The sequence below is a fragment of the Oculina patagonica genome, chromosome 11, assembly GCF_052425735.1.
Source record: "Oculina patagonica isolate OP01 chromosome 11, crgOcupat, whole genome shotgun sequence".
Classification (NCBI taxonomy): Eukaryota; Metazoa; Cnidaria; class Anthozoa; order Scleractinia; family Oculinidae; genus Oculina; species Oculina patagonica.
In genome coordinates, this window is record NC_135768.1 from 15,588,062 (window position 1) to 15,602,052 (window position 13,991).

At 41.4% G+C, this 13,991-nt stretch overlaps 3 protein-coding genes across 3 annotated transcripts; 1 reads left to right on the top strand and 2 right to left on the bottom strand.

Moving 5' to 3' along the window:
• Window positions 1-1,813: 1,813 nt before the first annotated feature.
• Window positions 1,814-4,438, bottom strand: LOC144630131 (protein tyrosine phosphatase domain-containing protein 1-like). The gene has a single exon (XM_078488421.1). It carries the CDS (start codon window positions 4,312-4,314, stop codon window positions 2,281-2,283), a length of 2,034 nt encoding a protein of 677 aa, XP_078344547.1. The 5' UTR covers window positions 4,315-4,438; the 3' UTR covers window positions 1,814-2,280.
• Window positions 4,439-6,735: 2,297 nt separating this feature from the next.
• On the bottom strand, window positions 6,736-10,689 carry LOC144630329 (double zinc ribbon and ankyrin repeat-containing protein 1-like). Its single transcript, XM_078488681.1, has 2 exons — window positions 9,263-10,689; window positions 6,736-7,729 (listed from the first exon to the last, which is right to left on the bottom strand). The coding sequence occupies exons 1-2, from the start codon at window positions 10,674-10,676 to the stop codon at window positions 6,762-6,764; spliced, it is 2,382 nt and encodes a 793-aa protein (XP_078344807.1). The 5' UTR covers window positions 10,677-10,689; the 3' UTR covers window positions 6,736-6,761.
• Window positions 10,690-10,970: 281 nt separating this feature from the next.
• On the top strand, window positions 10,971-12,455 carry LOC144629804 (uncharacterized). Its single transcript, XM_078488013.1, has one exon. The coding sequence runs from the start codon at window positions 11,204-11,206 to the stop codon at window positions 12,437-12,439; it is 1,236 nt and encodes a 411-aa protein (XP_078344139.1). The 5' UTR covers window positions 10,971-11,203; the 3' UTR covers window positions 12,440-12,455.
• Window positions 12,456-13,991: the final 1,536 nt, after the last annotated feature.

Consider the following 13,991-nt stretch of genomic DNA (forward strand, 5'->3'; position numbering starts at 1 on the left):
GCATTCTTCGTTCTTCTTCAGTACAGGGTATTCTCAAGAAAATCAGTCTTGTTCAAGAAGAAATGGCACATATCTTTTATTGCTTACAACATTTATATCAACCAGTAGGCCATGCAGACACTGGTATCAAGTTGATAGCAATGCCATTCTTGTTTATTCTCTTTTTACCCCACCACAACCCCCAGTCCTTTGTCCTCCCTTGCTAGTCACATCCCAGGGTTGTGGTGGAGGCCTGTTTTTCATATTTCAGCATTTAAGGTCGCATTTAAAGCATTGTGTGGCACCAGGAAATACCCATACCCACCCCAAGGAAGGTCATTGGAAATTCTGAAGGGGGGTGGGGGGTTGAGGGGGTGAGGGGGGGAAGGGTCAAAGCGTACAATTTTAATGAAAAGTATGAAGCTAAACTGGAATTTCCAGAGGGATGGGAGGGGTGGGTTCATACCAAAAAAACCTTCCAAGTGAGGGGTATGAATATTTTCTGGAACAACACATTTGAATACAATTTGTATGCTATATATATGATAATAAATAATACATTCACTGGAATAGTACAAGCATCAAATTATATACCCTGTAGATAATAATTATATTATTAAATTTAGTTATTAAATAATATAAATAGATGTCCAGCTGCCATTATCATTTGTGCTTGCAACACACTGTTACTCATTTTCTTCAAAATGGTAACAAGGCTATGGCTAGTTTTACGGCAAACTCATACTTTCATACATTAGAATCCTAGCTAGATTATAGCATAATTTGCTTCATATAGGACTAAGAATCAACTTAGTGCTTTTATAATTCAAGATATTCTATGCCTTTCTGTGCCTAGCATGAGTGAGTCAAACTTGAAAGTCTCTGTAAAAATCTGCAGATTAACATACATGCTTAAAAAAAACACTACTGCTGTCTGCAGGCTTATCCCCCCAAGAAAGTAAATGTTTTCTACAATAAAATTTTTCAAAACTCATGGGACATGAGTACAAACATGTACATTGTTGTTCAAGCAATGATTGCAATCAATCAAAATACAGGCATCTCAGGCCTACTTGTGGCAAAATATAAGGATTTGTATACTTTATCACCAATATGGGCAGAGAAACAGAAAATAGCTGCTGCATATGTAGTCATATTGGGCTACTTGCTTCATAAAGTAAAATGGTATTAAAAGCACCTTTTTACGTGAATTGAAAATGGTGTAATTTTAGGTTATGTCTGTGGTCCTGGATATATCAACATTATGCTCTTGTAGTTTTGTTTTTATTTAAATAATACACTTTGGTAAATTTTGCAGTATGCAGCGTCCGGGGGGGGGGGGAGTCGCATATGAAATTGACAGGGATGCTCATCGTCTCGCTAAGGGGTGTAAATTTTGATTTTTGGTCTCGCTTAGGGTGTTTCGGGCAAAATGGCAATATTTTTTGTCATAATGGTCTCGTTTAGGGTTACACACGAAGAAATATACAAATATTAATTCTATTCTTAGTGTTTTGTCTCTTTTAGGGGTTCTTTTCAAAATTTCCGACGAGCATCCCCATCAGTTTCATATAGGAGTCCCCCCCACCCCCAGGGCAGCGTCTTGCTGGTAATAAAGCAACACGAACAACAGCTGGTGGAAATCTGGCATCTCTCTAACTAACTAACCCTTGTCTGTTTTTTTTTTTGCTGCCGTTCTTTGCATTGCTCCCCTAACATTGCTGCTTACTGCCATAGTTAGCAGCAGATTGGGAATAATAATAAAAATAAATATTTGTTAACTAAACTCTATTAAGCTCGATCCTCCCCTCAACCCCTTGCTCGCGCTAATTTATTTTCAAGTTAGAATGTTTGGGAAGGGCTTGATTAAAGGGGGGGGGGAGCACTTGTTTAAGTCAGCAAAATGCCAGAAGGTTACCAGTTTGTGACTCATTCTTTTGAACTGGCAATTCATAAACTCTAGCATGTGTATAAACCACATTTTGATTGGTGATGCGTAATTTTCAAGATTAAAATTATACAATTTGTTTTAAGTACCAGCAGCACAAATATTTCCACTGAAGTTTGTGAGTACTGAACAAAAAATTAGTACCTGAATTGGCGAGGTATCATTTGCACCTTATCTTTTTAGTTGTGAAGAGAAAATGGGTGTGAGCTGGGAGGGAGGAGGGGAGGGCCAAATTTTTTTTGTTCCAATGCGGGGAGGGGGAGGGGTTGTACTTGAGAAGGGCATAAATAGAGGATTTATAGTAAGTAAATAATAATATTATTGTCAAATACAACAAACATCACTAATGTCCTTCAGTTGGGCTGCATCCCTGCTGAATGTTTCAGTACCTCAACAAGCTGTCTCAGAAATACAAGCAATCGGTACGATTGAGATTGCATCTCAGACTCTGAAATGTCACCCACTTCTTGTTCTCTTCCTGAGGCATTTGCAGGCAGATCTGGGGACTGAGCATTCACAGACTGTTCTGCTAATTTGTCAAGAAAAGCTCTGGATTGAGTTAAAGGCAATTCCTTGTTCTGAGTCAGAATCATGGCTGTTTGACGCAGAACTCGATCACCCAGTTCCTTTGGTAAAGGCCCCAGTTCACAAACTGTAGTTATCAGGCATTCCAAAGTATCTCTTTGACCTCGTTCTAGCTTCTTCACAGCTTCTATAGGGTCATCAATGCTTCCTTCTAATAGTGACACTTCTTTCTCACCAAGAACAGGTTCTGCCAAGTCACCTAACCAAGCCCACAACAGGCGAGTTAGAACCCATGGATCACTTTCGGTGTGTATTTCCTCCCAACAAGCTGAGCTGTTGAGTTTTCGTTTGATTCTCTCAGTTCTGCTATGAACACTGCTATCAGCGCAGGCACTCGATGCCAAAGACTTCGCCACTTGGATTCTGTCACTTTCTGTCACTTTTTCATTTTCCTTTAAAGGGAATAGGGGACCACTGACTTCACTCGCTGCTGAGTTATTATCACTGGAATCAAAACTTTCACTGTGTGTCTTTTTCACTTTTTTGGTTTTTGCCTTATTTTTCTTTCTGCTTGATAGGTTAAGTGGTTCTAATTGCACACGATGAGGCTTCATTTCATCAGGAGGTACCAAAGTTGGAGCTGAACCACTCCTTCTACGGGTTCCTATATTTAAGGGTCTTAGTAGTCCGCCATCCAAACTGCCCTCCCCAGAAAGTTCAACATGATCCCCTTTTGCAGTATCATCTTCCAGTGCATCGCAGCTTTCAGTGTGGTGAACTTGTGAGGCCTCAAGTGGTGGAAGACAGGAATCTACATAAGGGTTGTGTCGTAAGGAATCGGCAACATTCTCTGTCAGAGTTGTTTGAAGAGATTCTTTTACATTGTCCTTACTAGCATCACTTTCATCTACTTCAGCGAAAACAGCTTTCACTTCCCGAGAGAGTGTCCATCTTAAAGGAGCATTTTCCCCCTTTACGCCTGCCACTTCTAATAGTCGACTGCAACACACGTACACCAGCTTGGGGATATGTTTCAGGATCCTAGACTCCATACCATGCAGAACTAGTCTCTGACGTTTAAGGTATTGCTGTAAAGTAAATGGTTTTGCGCTGGAAGCACACGATGCATAGACAACCCACAGATGGTGTAGGAAGTTTGTGAAGTCAATAACACATTGAATCTGACCTCGCGTCTGCACAGCTTTTGGCCTGTTTGATCTCACTTTGTGTATCGCCTCCTCTGCGCCAATCCTCTCAGACCAGACCAGGTAGCAGGCAATAAGTACTCCAGTCCTGCCGAGTCCAGCATGGCAATGAACTGCAGCCTTGCCTTCCTTGATAGCAAATGACATTACCTTAACCATATCAAGAATTGACTCCAAAGATCTGACCCCATAATCATTCCATCCAAAATTGTAGAAGAAAATATCTTCCTTCATAAAATCTTCAGGAATGTAGGAAAAGCCACTATCAGACTCAAGGCCAAAGCCACAACTGTTATGTTCCCCGGGATGTTGCAGGTTAATAAGCGATTTAATTCCCATCTCGGAAAATTGCCTAATGACATCATATTTCTTAATGACCTCCGTAGATGGCCTTGCCGTGGCCAAAATCTCTGGGGTAACCCAAGAAGAATACAGCCCATTTACCGCCATTTCTTCGCCTTTCATCTTGGTAGGGTTTTCATACTTGCATTGCTTACCGCCGCAAAACATTGAGCATTGAACCGCACTCGGCGTAACGTGCCGAAAGTGCTCAGAAATTCGCGAATATTTCGGCCCGGCATCCTTCTTCGGCAATTCTGTCAAACCGTCCACAGTCCATTTTACTTCTCCCGAGGAATTAGCTTTACTGTTATCCATTGAGATTTAACTGTTCAAATCCTACTAGCAGCTGTGTATATCAAACCACTCAAAGCTTGAATAGTTCCTTGTATAAAAACATGACTCAGTAGTTGTCAGCCATTTTGTCTTTTTATTTGGGCTGGTTTCCAAGGAACCACAGAGCCCGCGATTGTTTTGGTCACTCGAAGGTCACCGAACCAGTAGACACGTTATGTATGTTGGCACGTTTTGTCCGATACGCCCTTCTTTAGTGATTGTACTTTAATATCAGGCGCGGATCTAGGGGGAGGGTGCAGGGGGTGCGCGCAATCCCCCTCCCCGCTGAGATTTCCTGCAGCTTTCTAATACAACATGTATTCTTCAAAAAAAAAAGAAGAAGAAAAATGCCATTCCTTAGTGGTGCCCCCCTCCTCAGAGAAAAAAACCCTGGATCCGCCCCTGTGTACACACCACAGGCAGACCTGTGTACACACACAAGAAAATGAAGCGGGGAAAACATTTTTGCAGTGAGGCATACCCCTATTAGCCCGCTACAAAAAACCCCGGGATGCCCCCTCATTTTAATAGCTAAAACAGTTGGGGGGGAAGGGGAGGGGGGGGAACAAGGTGTAGAAACCCGGTTGTAAAGGGAGTGGGAACTCTACGGGAGTCAGAAGAAGAGGTGGGGGAGGGGGATTTTCAAAGTGGTGGGAACAGAGAAAAAAAAAAATAAAAAAAAAAATAAAAACTTTGCCCCCACCCCCAATGTATTCAGGTCAGTGAAAGGGATGGAGATGCTACCGGTCTTTAGTTAAGCAAGACAACAGCAGCCTAAGCAGCTTAGGGGTGTAAAGTATGGAATGTGCCTGGGGATTGTAGTCTCACTTGCATTGTACATGTATATAACTTGGGGTATATTCAGGACAGAATGCCAATATTTGTACAAGCCGTTGACGTCTGGTTTAGAGTTTTACAAAAAATATAAAACGCTGTCATACTGGCCAGTTGACAGTCTAGACCGATCTAGCCTCCTACTGCGTCATTCTTAGAGGCAGGTTCATATTTCACCTCCTCCGGGCCAGGAGTGAAACATGATCGCCCCTAAAAAGACTGGGTGGGAGGCCAAGACCGATCAGGCAAAAAAGATATTCTTTTGGATTACAAAATGCTGAGCCACACCCAGAAAGGTTTCTATTAGGGCTTTAATTCAAATCTTGTGATGAACATCCCATCTTTTTTATATGAGAATCCCCCCACGGGCCTATGATATGAGAGAAGCGAAATAAGTTCAATGATATACTGAATTGAGTTGAGTGTTGGTTGGGGGGGGGGGGGGCAGTACACCCTACATGTATAATGGACTATTTTTTATGGGGAGGGACCTTCGTAGTCTGAATTAGCCCCCCGGGGGGGGGGGGGGGGGGGGGGGGGGCCCCCGCCCCCGGGGGGGGGGGGGGCAAAGGGGTTATAGGAATTTCACAAAGGGCAAGAGGAAAACTGTCATTTAGGTTTTGAAAGGGCCTTTATTTATTAAGTTCAATCTAAGGGTAAAGGACAGGAATGTCACTTTTGGTTTCTTTTTCTGTCAAAATGGTATATAATGGTATATATTTGGACACTGGGGTGGAGCATCCTTTGTATCGGGGCATGTAAGACTCTATTGAGTGACCCCCCTCCCCTCCAGGGTGTCGACAGTTGTAGTAATGCTATTGGAAAGCATGGTGTAAAGAAAACAGCCACATGTAGTTAATATCTAATGCTGAGTTCAAGAATCACTTTATTCCAACTAGGATTGTCTCACATAACATTATTACTCAACACTGTATTTACAATGTAATTTTGAACAGATTAAATAAACTGTTACCATGTAATTACAGTAGAACATTAATTTCCACTTTGCAAAAGCGATACCAATTAAATACCACAGAAAAGTGTTTATATCTAATGCATGAAATCCAGGCTTCAATATAAAAGTGAGATTTCAATATTGAATGATAATTTCAATCAAGTCAAGAAATTGGTTGGAAGTGCCATTTGCACATTCTGCTTTCAAATGGTTTAACAGGATTTTCACATATTCAACCCTGAAGTTATTTATTTGTTGTTTTCTACTGTCCTATACAATTTTGAAATCCACATAATTAATTTGACACTCAGAAACTATGGAAGACTAAGCACCAGCTCTCAGCACCAGGATATTACCGACATTGTTTAGGATTAATCCTGTGATTGGTCAATTAGAACCATTTTTGAAAACCATTGACCAACGATGACAACTTGTGTTAATAACCCAATTGTAGAACTCCTAGTGCCAAAAGCTGACACTCAGTATCTCTGAAGATTCTGAAGTGGTGAATAACAGAAGACTCGAACTATGCCCTATTTTTGACAGGAAAAAATTTCTGAGGTGGTATTCTACAAGACTAGTAAGCCCCTTAAAAGTGAATTCACCTGGGAATGAAACCACATATGTAAGTATATTATGGTTAAAACTCCTCATCAATGGATCTAACTTTCTTTGGTTTAGTAAGCTTCTGCAACATTTCATCCCCTACACTTGACGTAAACCTCTGTGCTACACTATCAAGCCCTGCTGACATTGCTAAATCATAAGCAGTCTGACCAGCATCATTTGCAACGTTAGTCCGTGCACCCAATCCTAACAGTGCATCGATGCATTTGACCCCATCTGCACCCAGAAGAACTGCTTCATGAAGTGCGGTATTTCCTTTTGCAGTACTCTTGGTGTTAAGTTTAGCACCTGCGTTCACCAAAGGTGGAATACTGTCTGCATGCTTATTCATAGTTGCAAGAATGATAGCTGCGATGCCATCAGATGATTCACATTCAGGATTAGCTCCTTCATCAAGCAATCTTTGCACTTCTTCATCTCTTCCTTCACCTTTTGGTCCGATCTCCTTGAGTAACAACCTATCCTGTTCACTTAGTTTAACTTTACCGTTCTCTTTCCCTTTTCTTTTTTGCTTCTTTCCCTTCGCTGTTGTTCTTAAACCATTTTGAGTCTGTTTCCTGCTTGCTCTCAAATCCTCCTTGCTACCTGACTCAGATCTGTACAGATTTAAAGCTCTCAAGCTTGAAGAGAGGGCTTTTGATTTTTCCTTCCACATTTCCTTGCCATCTCTCCTTGCAAAAGTTACTGTAACTGTGACTTCTTCCCCGTTGAGGTCTTCGTGAATAGTTGCAGTGATTATCTTCCCCAGTCTTGGCTCACCAATGGTAGATCTGAAGTCAGGATTATTTTGTGCATGTGCACGAATGTGTGAGCAGACGTGGTCCATCTGTTGGCGCCAAAAACCTTTACCGGGACTAACTGCCGCAAGTGCTGGTCTACGGTCTCTGGAAGCATCAAGGCGAGTTCGCTCCTGGGCTTCCAACTCAACTTGGGATTGGATGCTAGTTGCTGAGGGATAGAACAGGCCTGTTGTAGATGTTGCTGTAAGAGAAAAAAAGTTAACATTAGCTTATGACTTGCTAGAACTGACCTCAAGGATAATCTTTGGTCTATAAAAAGGCAAATGTTTTAAAGATCATAATTTCCTAAAATAACTAGTACATATAATAAAGTGCAAGTATTTCTCTATTTTAGGCTTCTTTTTGTTACAAAAATGTTTAGGGAGGCATGCTGGTGACCTATTTTTACATGCTGGACTCCAGAACCAACAGTCAGGTTTCAGCTCTAAGGGCCTGTTTATATGGAGGAGAGTTGTCCCTGGTAGGAGGGTTACCCTCTCCCCCGAGCCATTTTTGCCGTGCGTTTAGATGAGAAAGTTGTCCCTGTTGACCGAGCCAAAACTTGGCCCTCTCGGTTCAAAGACTGGCGAGAGTTGTTTTGAAACATCTATTATGGCTGCTTTTTCTAAAATCAGGAACGCTGAATCGTCGGCCAAGACCATTTTTTGACTAATTACCGCCGACTTCGATTTCAATTTATCTGCACTTTTGTTTTTGCTGATTTTAGCGTTTGCGCATGCTCCGTATGTGTCAACTTGTTCCTGGTAGGGGAGGCAAAAATAACCAAACTGTTTATATGGAAAAAAGTTGGCTCGCTCCCCAGGGTCACCCTCCCTTCAAAGCAAGTGACCCTCCACCCAGGGTCACCCTGCCCCCCGAGTCAACTTTGCAATTTCTCATATAATCGGTTCGCAGCTATTATAAAGAAACGTATGAAAAGCTCTCTCACCCGGGGTGGCTCGGTATGGAGGGTAACCCTCCTACCAGGGACAACTCTCCTCCATATAAACAGGCCCTTACTGGGTTCACTGTGTTGTTTTCTTGGGCAAGACACTTTACTCTCACAGGGCCTCAGACTCTCTAAATATAAATGGGTACCAGCAAATTAATGCCTGAATTTGAGGATAACCCTGTAATGGACTGCATGTAGCATCCAATTAAGCAAGGAGTAGAAATACTCATTGTTGCTTATTGCTTCAGAAACTGGGATTTTATTTAATTTCAATTTTATTTGTAAATATTAGAGTTAAGTAGTTTTATTTTTTTATTTTTTATTGTAAATAGTTTCTGAAAAGCCCTGTGGGGAGTTTACTATTAAAGTTCTTATCTTATCTTATCTTATCTTATAAGCCAACCTTCCAAGTTTATTAATTTTTTTCCTTAGTGGTCATTTGGCCACCAACTGCTCAAGTTTGGTCACTAAAAAAAATTTTAGTCACTAAATTAAGCTCACACTATCAATCCTTCTTCTCAAATTTAGTTGCCAGGCTGGTGACTTGGGTTCCAATTTAGTCCCCAGCTCCAAAATTTGTGTTGCCATGGCAACTAAAATGGTCTTAACTTGGAGGGTTGTAAGCTCTTGTGGTATGGGATATCTTGGCTGATGCAGACTTCAAAATGTTTACTTCAAAAAAGGCAGGTTTGTCAGCCAACTTGTGACTGGTACTTTTCAAAATCATTGATATTTTGTAAAGAATTTCTTTAGTTAGATTAATTGTAAGTTGATAATTATTACCTTTATCTACTGTTTCTGCTGGAGTTGAAGGAATAGAAACTGGCAGCCATGTTGCGCTTTCCAACCTGCCCACTGTGTCACGAATGCTACCTCTTTCAACAACAGTTCCAATCACACTGCCTGAACTTTGTCGTGCAATTCTTGGCGGTGGTTCTATGGTACATCCACATGTATTACAGAACCTCGCAAATGGGCTGTTTGAAGCCTGGCACTGGGAGCAGATGAGAGGACTTTGATAAGGTTGTGGTTTTGATCCACACCAGTCACAGAAACGGGCGTCACTGCTATTTACGCGGGAACACTTGGAGCACGTCATGAGGCTGCTAATAGAATCCTTGGGCATCGGTGGAGCACTCGTGCCAGTGAATATTTGTTTTGCATTGTATGGAAGCTTAGCTTCACAGGTTACACAAACTTTCAAGTCAGGTGGGTTTCCTGTGCCACATACCGAACACATCAACTTGTGTGCCAATTTCTTGGTCGCCTGTGGTTGACGCTGAGGTGAAATGGGTGATTCGCAGATGATGCAATTCGGAGTGTTCAGTGGTACCATAGAGTGACAGGAGACACACATACCGAGCTGCCCACCCTCAGGAGGTGGGAGTCTTGATGATGGGAGTGGAGGAATGGGAGATCCACATTCAGAGCAGAATCTTGCATAAGGATCAGATGGCCTGGGTGCTAGACAATAGATACACTTCAAGAAATCTGTGTGTTGCTGAATCTTACTTGCTTGAATCCTGTTCTCGGGACCTCGCCTGTCTTTCAGCTCACCATCAACTTGAGTAAGAGACTGATCAGGCGTACCTAATGTTGCTTGATTTGAGCCAAATCTTGATGCTGTGAACCTAGCTTCACTTCGAGGTTTCCGAAAATCAGAACCTTTGACATTTTCCCAGTTGTCAGGTGTTGATGTGAGAAATCGTTTAGAACTACCCTCTGTCCCCCAAGCCTCTGATGTTTTTAGTTTCGAACCTTTGGCATTCTCAAGAATTTGTCCAAACAAAGTCCCAGATGAATCTCTTAAATTACCAGCTGTGGATGAGGAGATGCTTTGTTGCAATTCAGACACATTATCCTCAGCATCCAATTCCTCTTTGCCTTCTTGTTCTTCCACCATAAAGGTCTTGGTCACAATGGAGCTTTCCCTTGTTCCATCGCTCGAAGTTGCTAACGCCTTCACAGTTCGTTTTCCTGGCCCCAAGACGAAGGGTCTGTTGTACTTGTAAGTGCATTTTATGCCAATTTGTTTAAAAGGCTCAGGCTTCATTCCATTGATCGTGTAATAAATAAACGTATCTGGAGTTTCTGTACGGAGTTCAATGGGAGTGTGAGTGTCTACAATGTTCTTTCTTCCGCCCACTGGAACTCGCAACGGCATAATGCTGGGGACTTTGATCATACCCGCTGTCATCTTGAAAGTTTTTCCGTTTTAATAGCAGCCGTCAACCTGCAAATCTCGTTCCCAGCGCTTAATTTGTAACCCGTTGTGTAACTTTGTGTTCCCTGGATCTTTCTAGAGACAACTGTACCTCGATTTTATCTGATACATGCAAAACGACGCTAAATTATAAACGCTTTCCAGAAAGAAATCTCAACTTTGAGTTGACTCGTTTGTCCTTTTAGCCGCCATTTTCCAAGCTATCCCAGAGTACTTTTTGCGCTTTGAAAACAAGGCTCTGTTTCTATAGCAACACATCATAATCGGTCGGCCATGTTGAATTTTGGAAAATTGATAAAGTTTGCGCGTAAAAAGGATAAACAATCAACAATTATATATTGAGAGGTAAATTGAGAGATTGTTTAACAAGGTTGAAGTTTTGAGGAGTTTTTGAAGAGGATGATAAAGAACGGCAAAGCGTTTTGGGAGTTTTAGACTGAAAGAAAGTCGTCTTTTTGTCACAAGTTCCACTTGCTTTGGTAAAAGATCAGGCGATTACAATGTCGTCTTTCACGAAACAAAACAACAGCCCAGCAATGGACAAATCATGGTTTCAAGACACAAAGACTAGCTGCGAGAAGCAAGCCCACTATTTTGTGCAGATTCGTAAGCTTCAAGACGAACTGATTCATCGTGAACAACACAATCTTATCAACGCCATGGAACGTTTAAAACAACTCACATACCCTCGAAAACGCACAGTGGTTCGAAATTTCGACGCTAATCCGTCATCAGAACCTCCTCCCTTACAAAACTTCCCCGCTAGAAGTTTAAACTTGAGGAAAGAGGCAAAGCACAAGGCTATACAAGGAAAAGAGCAGCCAGAGTTAAAACCTGTTTCTGGGAAGCCATTGATCAGCAAACCAAGCCACAAGAAACAGGATTCTTGTTATCACCATTTCTTTGTAATGCCTCCACTTCTCAGTGATAGAGACATAGCAAAGATTGTACATAACGCAAACACTACTTTCCCATCAGAACCATCCACTTACCTTCTTCAACCGCACTTGCCCTCAATTCCTACTGTTGGGAGGAAAACAACTTTTATGGTTGACAATAGGTTGAAGCTTTTGACATTAGCTGAGTCGGAGTTCTGTGACCAAGAAGAGGGTAGCGTGAGTGGGATGAGAAAACATTTGCATTCAGGGAAATCGCAGCGGAGGAGAAAGAGTCCAAAGTCGAAATCGCGTTTAGATGATCATGCTTCAAGTGAAAATATAAACAATGGAAGTGGACGGAATGTCTTGACTTTCGATGTTGATCCAAATGATCCTAGTCTTTTTTCTCACTGTGTTGAAGATAAAAAAGAAGACGAGCAGTATGAAACGACGCCATTACCACCACCAAACTCAAGACCAAGCTCTGCGAAATCAAGGGCCAGTCGTGATGGTGAATATATCCAAGGAGATAAGCAAAAAGACCTCTCCAAGGGATCAGTTAGCAATGAGAGCACTGCCAACAAGGATACTGTGGCTGCAAGGGTCAACAAAGACAATATTCCTGACGAGGAGGTTGAAAAGCCCAGTGTGGACCCAGAAGTAAATATCACTGCAAATAATGATCAAATTTCTGATGATCAAAATTTGCCATCAGATCTTGCTCCAGTTGAAAGAAAACAAGATGGTTCTGATCAAGTCAATGATAGTGGAGAAGCAGCAGACATTGTTCAACCTTCTGTGACCATTACAAGTAAACCAGCATCAATTGAAGAGGATAAGACAGACCATGGGAATTAAAGGGACTAGATTATACCATTTTTTTGGCAACTCTGTTAGAAAATAATGTTTTAATAGTGAAAAGAGAAGGAAAGCTTGAAGGCCATCATAAAGTACAGCAACTGGTCAAAGAATGGTCAAGTTTGAAGGAGATTGCAACAAACATACATGTACATGCAACTTGATTTCTGTCAAACCTGCAGAAATCAAGCAGAGTTAAATAATTCAGGGTTTGCACTGCTTCCATCCTCGGAGACCCAGGGGCAGTTAGTGGGGGCGGGGTAAAGTCTATACGGGCGAAAAAAATTTCGGCGAAGAAAAGTCAAGAATTTGTTCTTGACTTTTCTTCGCCGAAATTTTTTTTCGCCCGTATAGACTTTTCCCTGCCCCCACCAACTGCCCCTGGGTCTCCGAGGATGCACTGCTTCTAAAATTCCTGGAAAACTCTTGGAATTCTAAATTCTTTGAACCTTCTCTTTTTCCAACTCCTATAATTTTATAGCCATATTTTGAAGTGTGGATAAAAAAAAATCATGTCATTACCTTTACAGTTAAGTCTTGATAATCAGTAGCTCAATTTAAAGGATAGAATGATATAGTAGTACAAATCCTGATAATTTGTTTGAGAATGTGGTTGACATGTCCAGTGCTAAAAAATATTATAGTTGTATAGCCATTGCATGTGGTTTGCTTTAATTGCTTGAATTTTTTATATGAAAAAGTTATTGTTTATTTTTAAATAGAGGAAAATTACAAAGATATAGGGTGGAAATTGAAATATTTGAATATTTACTCGAGTGAGTGTCAGTTTGAATAAATATGATATAAACATACATTTGTACATACCGTATTTATTCGCCTATAAGCCGAGCGATTTTTGCAAAATATTTTACTCAGTTTTGGGAATTTTTTTCCGAAAAGGGGGGTTCGACTTATAGCCAAGAGTTTTGAATAATTTTTTTCTTCGAAGAAATTAAATGCAGTGAGGAGATACAGGATTACGTCAAGTTACCAAAGATCAGTGATGTTGTACCTTGAGAAGAAAGGCAGGATTGGAAGCACACTGACCTAACAGCCTGGGGGTTTGGAGGAGTCCCATATGAAAAGAAAGTGTTTTTTGACTTCTAAAAGAGGCTTGATCCGTCTAGACTGCCAACACAGGATGACACCATTTTTTATTTCAACATGTAACCCCTAAACAAAACCTTGATAACTGAAAAATATTGGCATTCTGTCCAAAACACTCCAAGTGAGATTAAATTCCACAGTTCAATGCGAGCATCCCCGTCCCTTACACATGAGAGTGCCCCTCCTCTCTCCCCCACCCTCCCCTCTAGCCTGGCCTATAATGGTTAGTATGCTAATCTCCAGTTTGAGTGGCTCTTGGTGTGAGATCATGTAGGGATCACGGTGTTGTGTTCTTGTGAAATAAAACTCTTACATTGCCTCTCTTCACCCAGGAGTACAGTAAAATTATTTTTTTCCAGAAAACATCCACACCTCCTCCATAGAAGAATATTTTGTTTTGAAACCTCTCCCACCCCTTTGGAAGTTCCATTTTAGTTTTCTACTC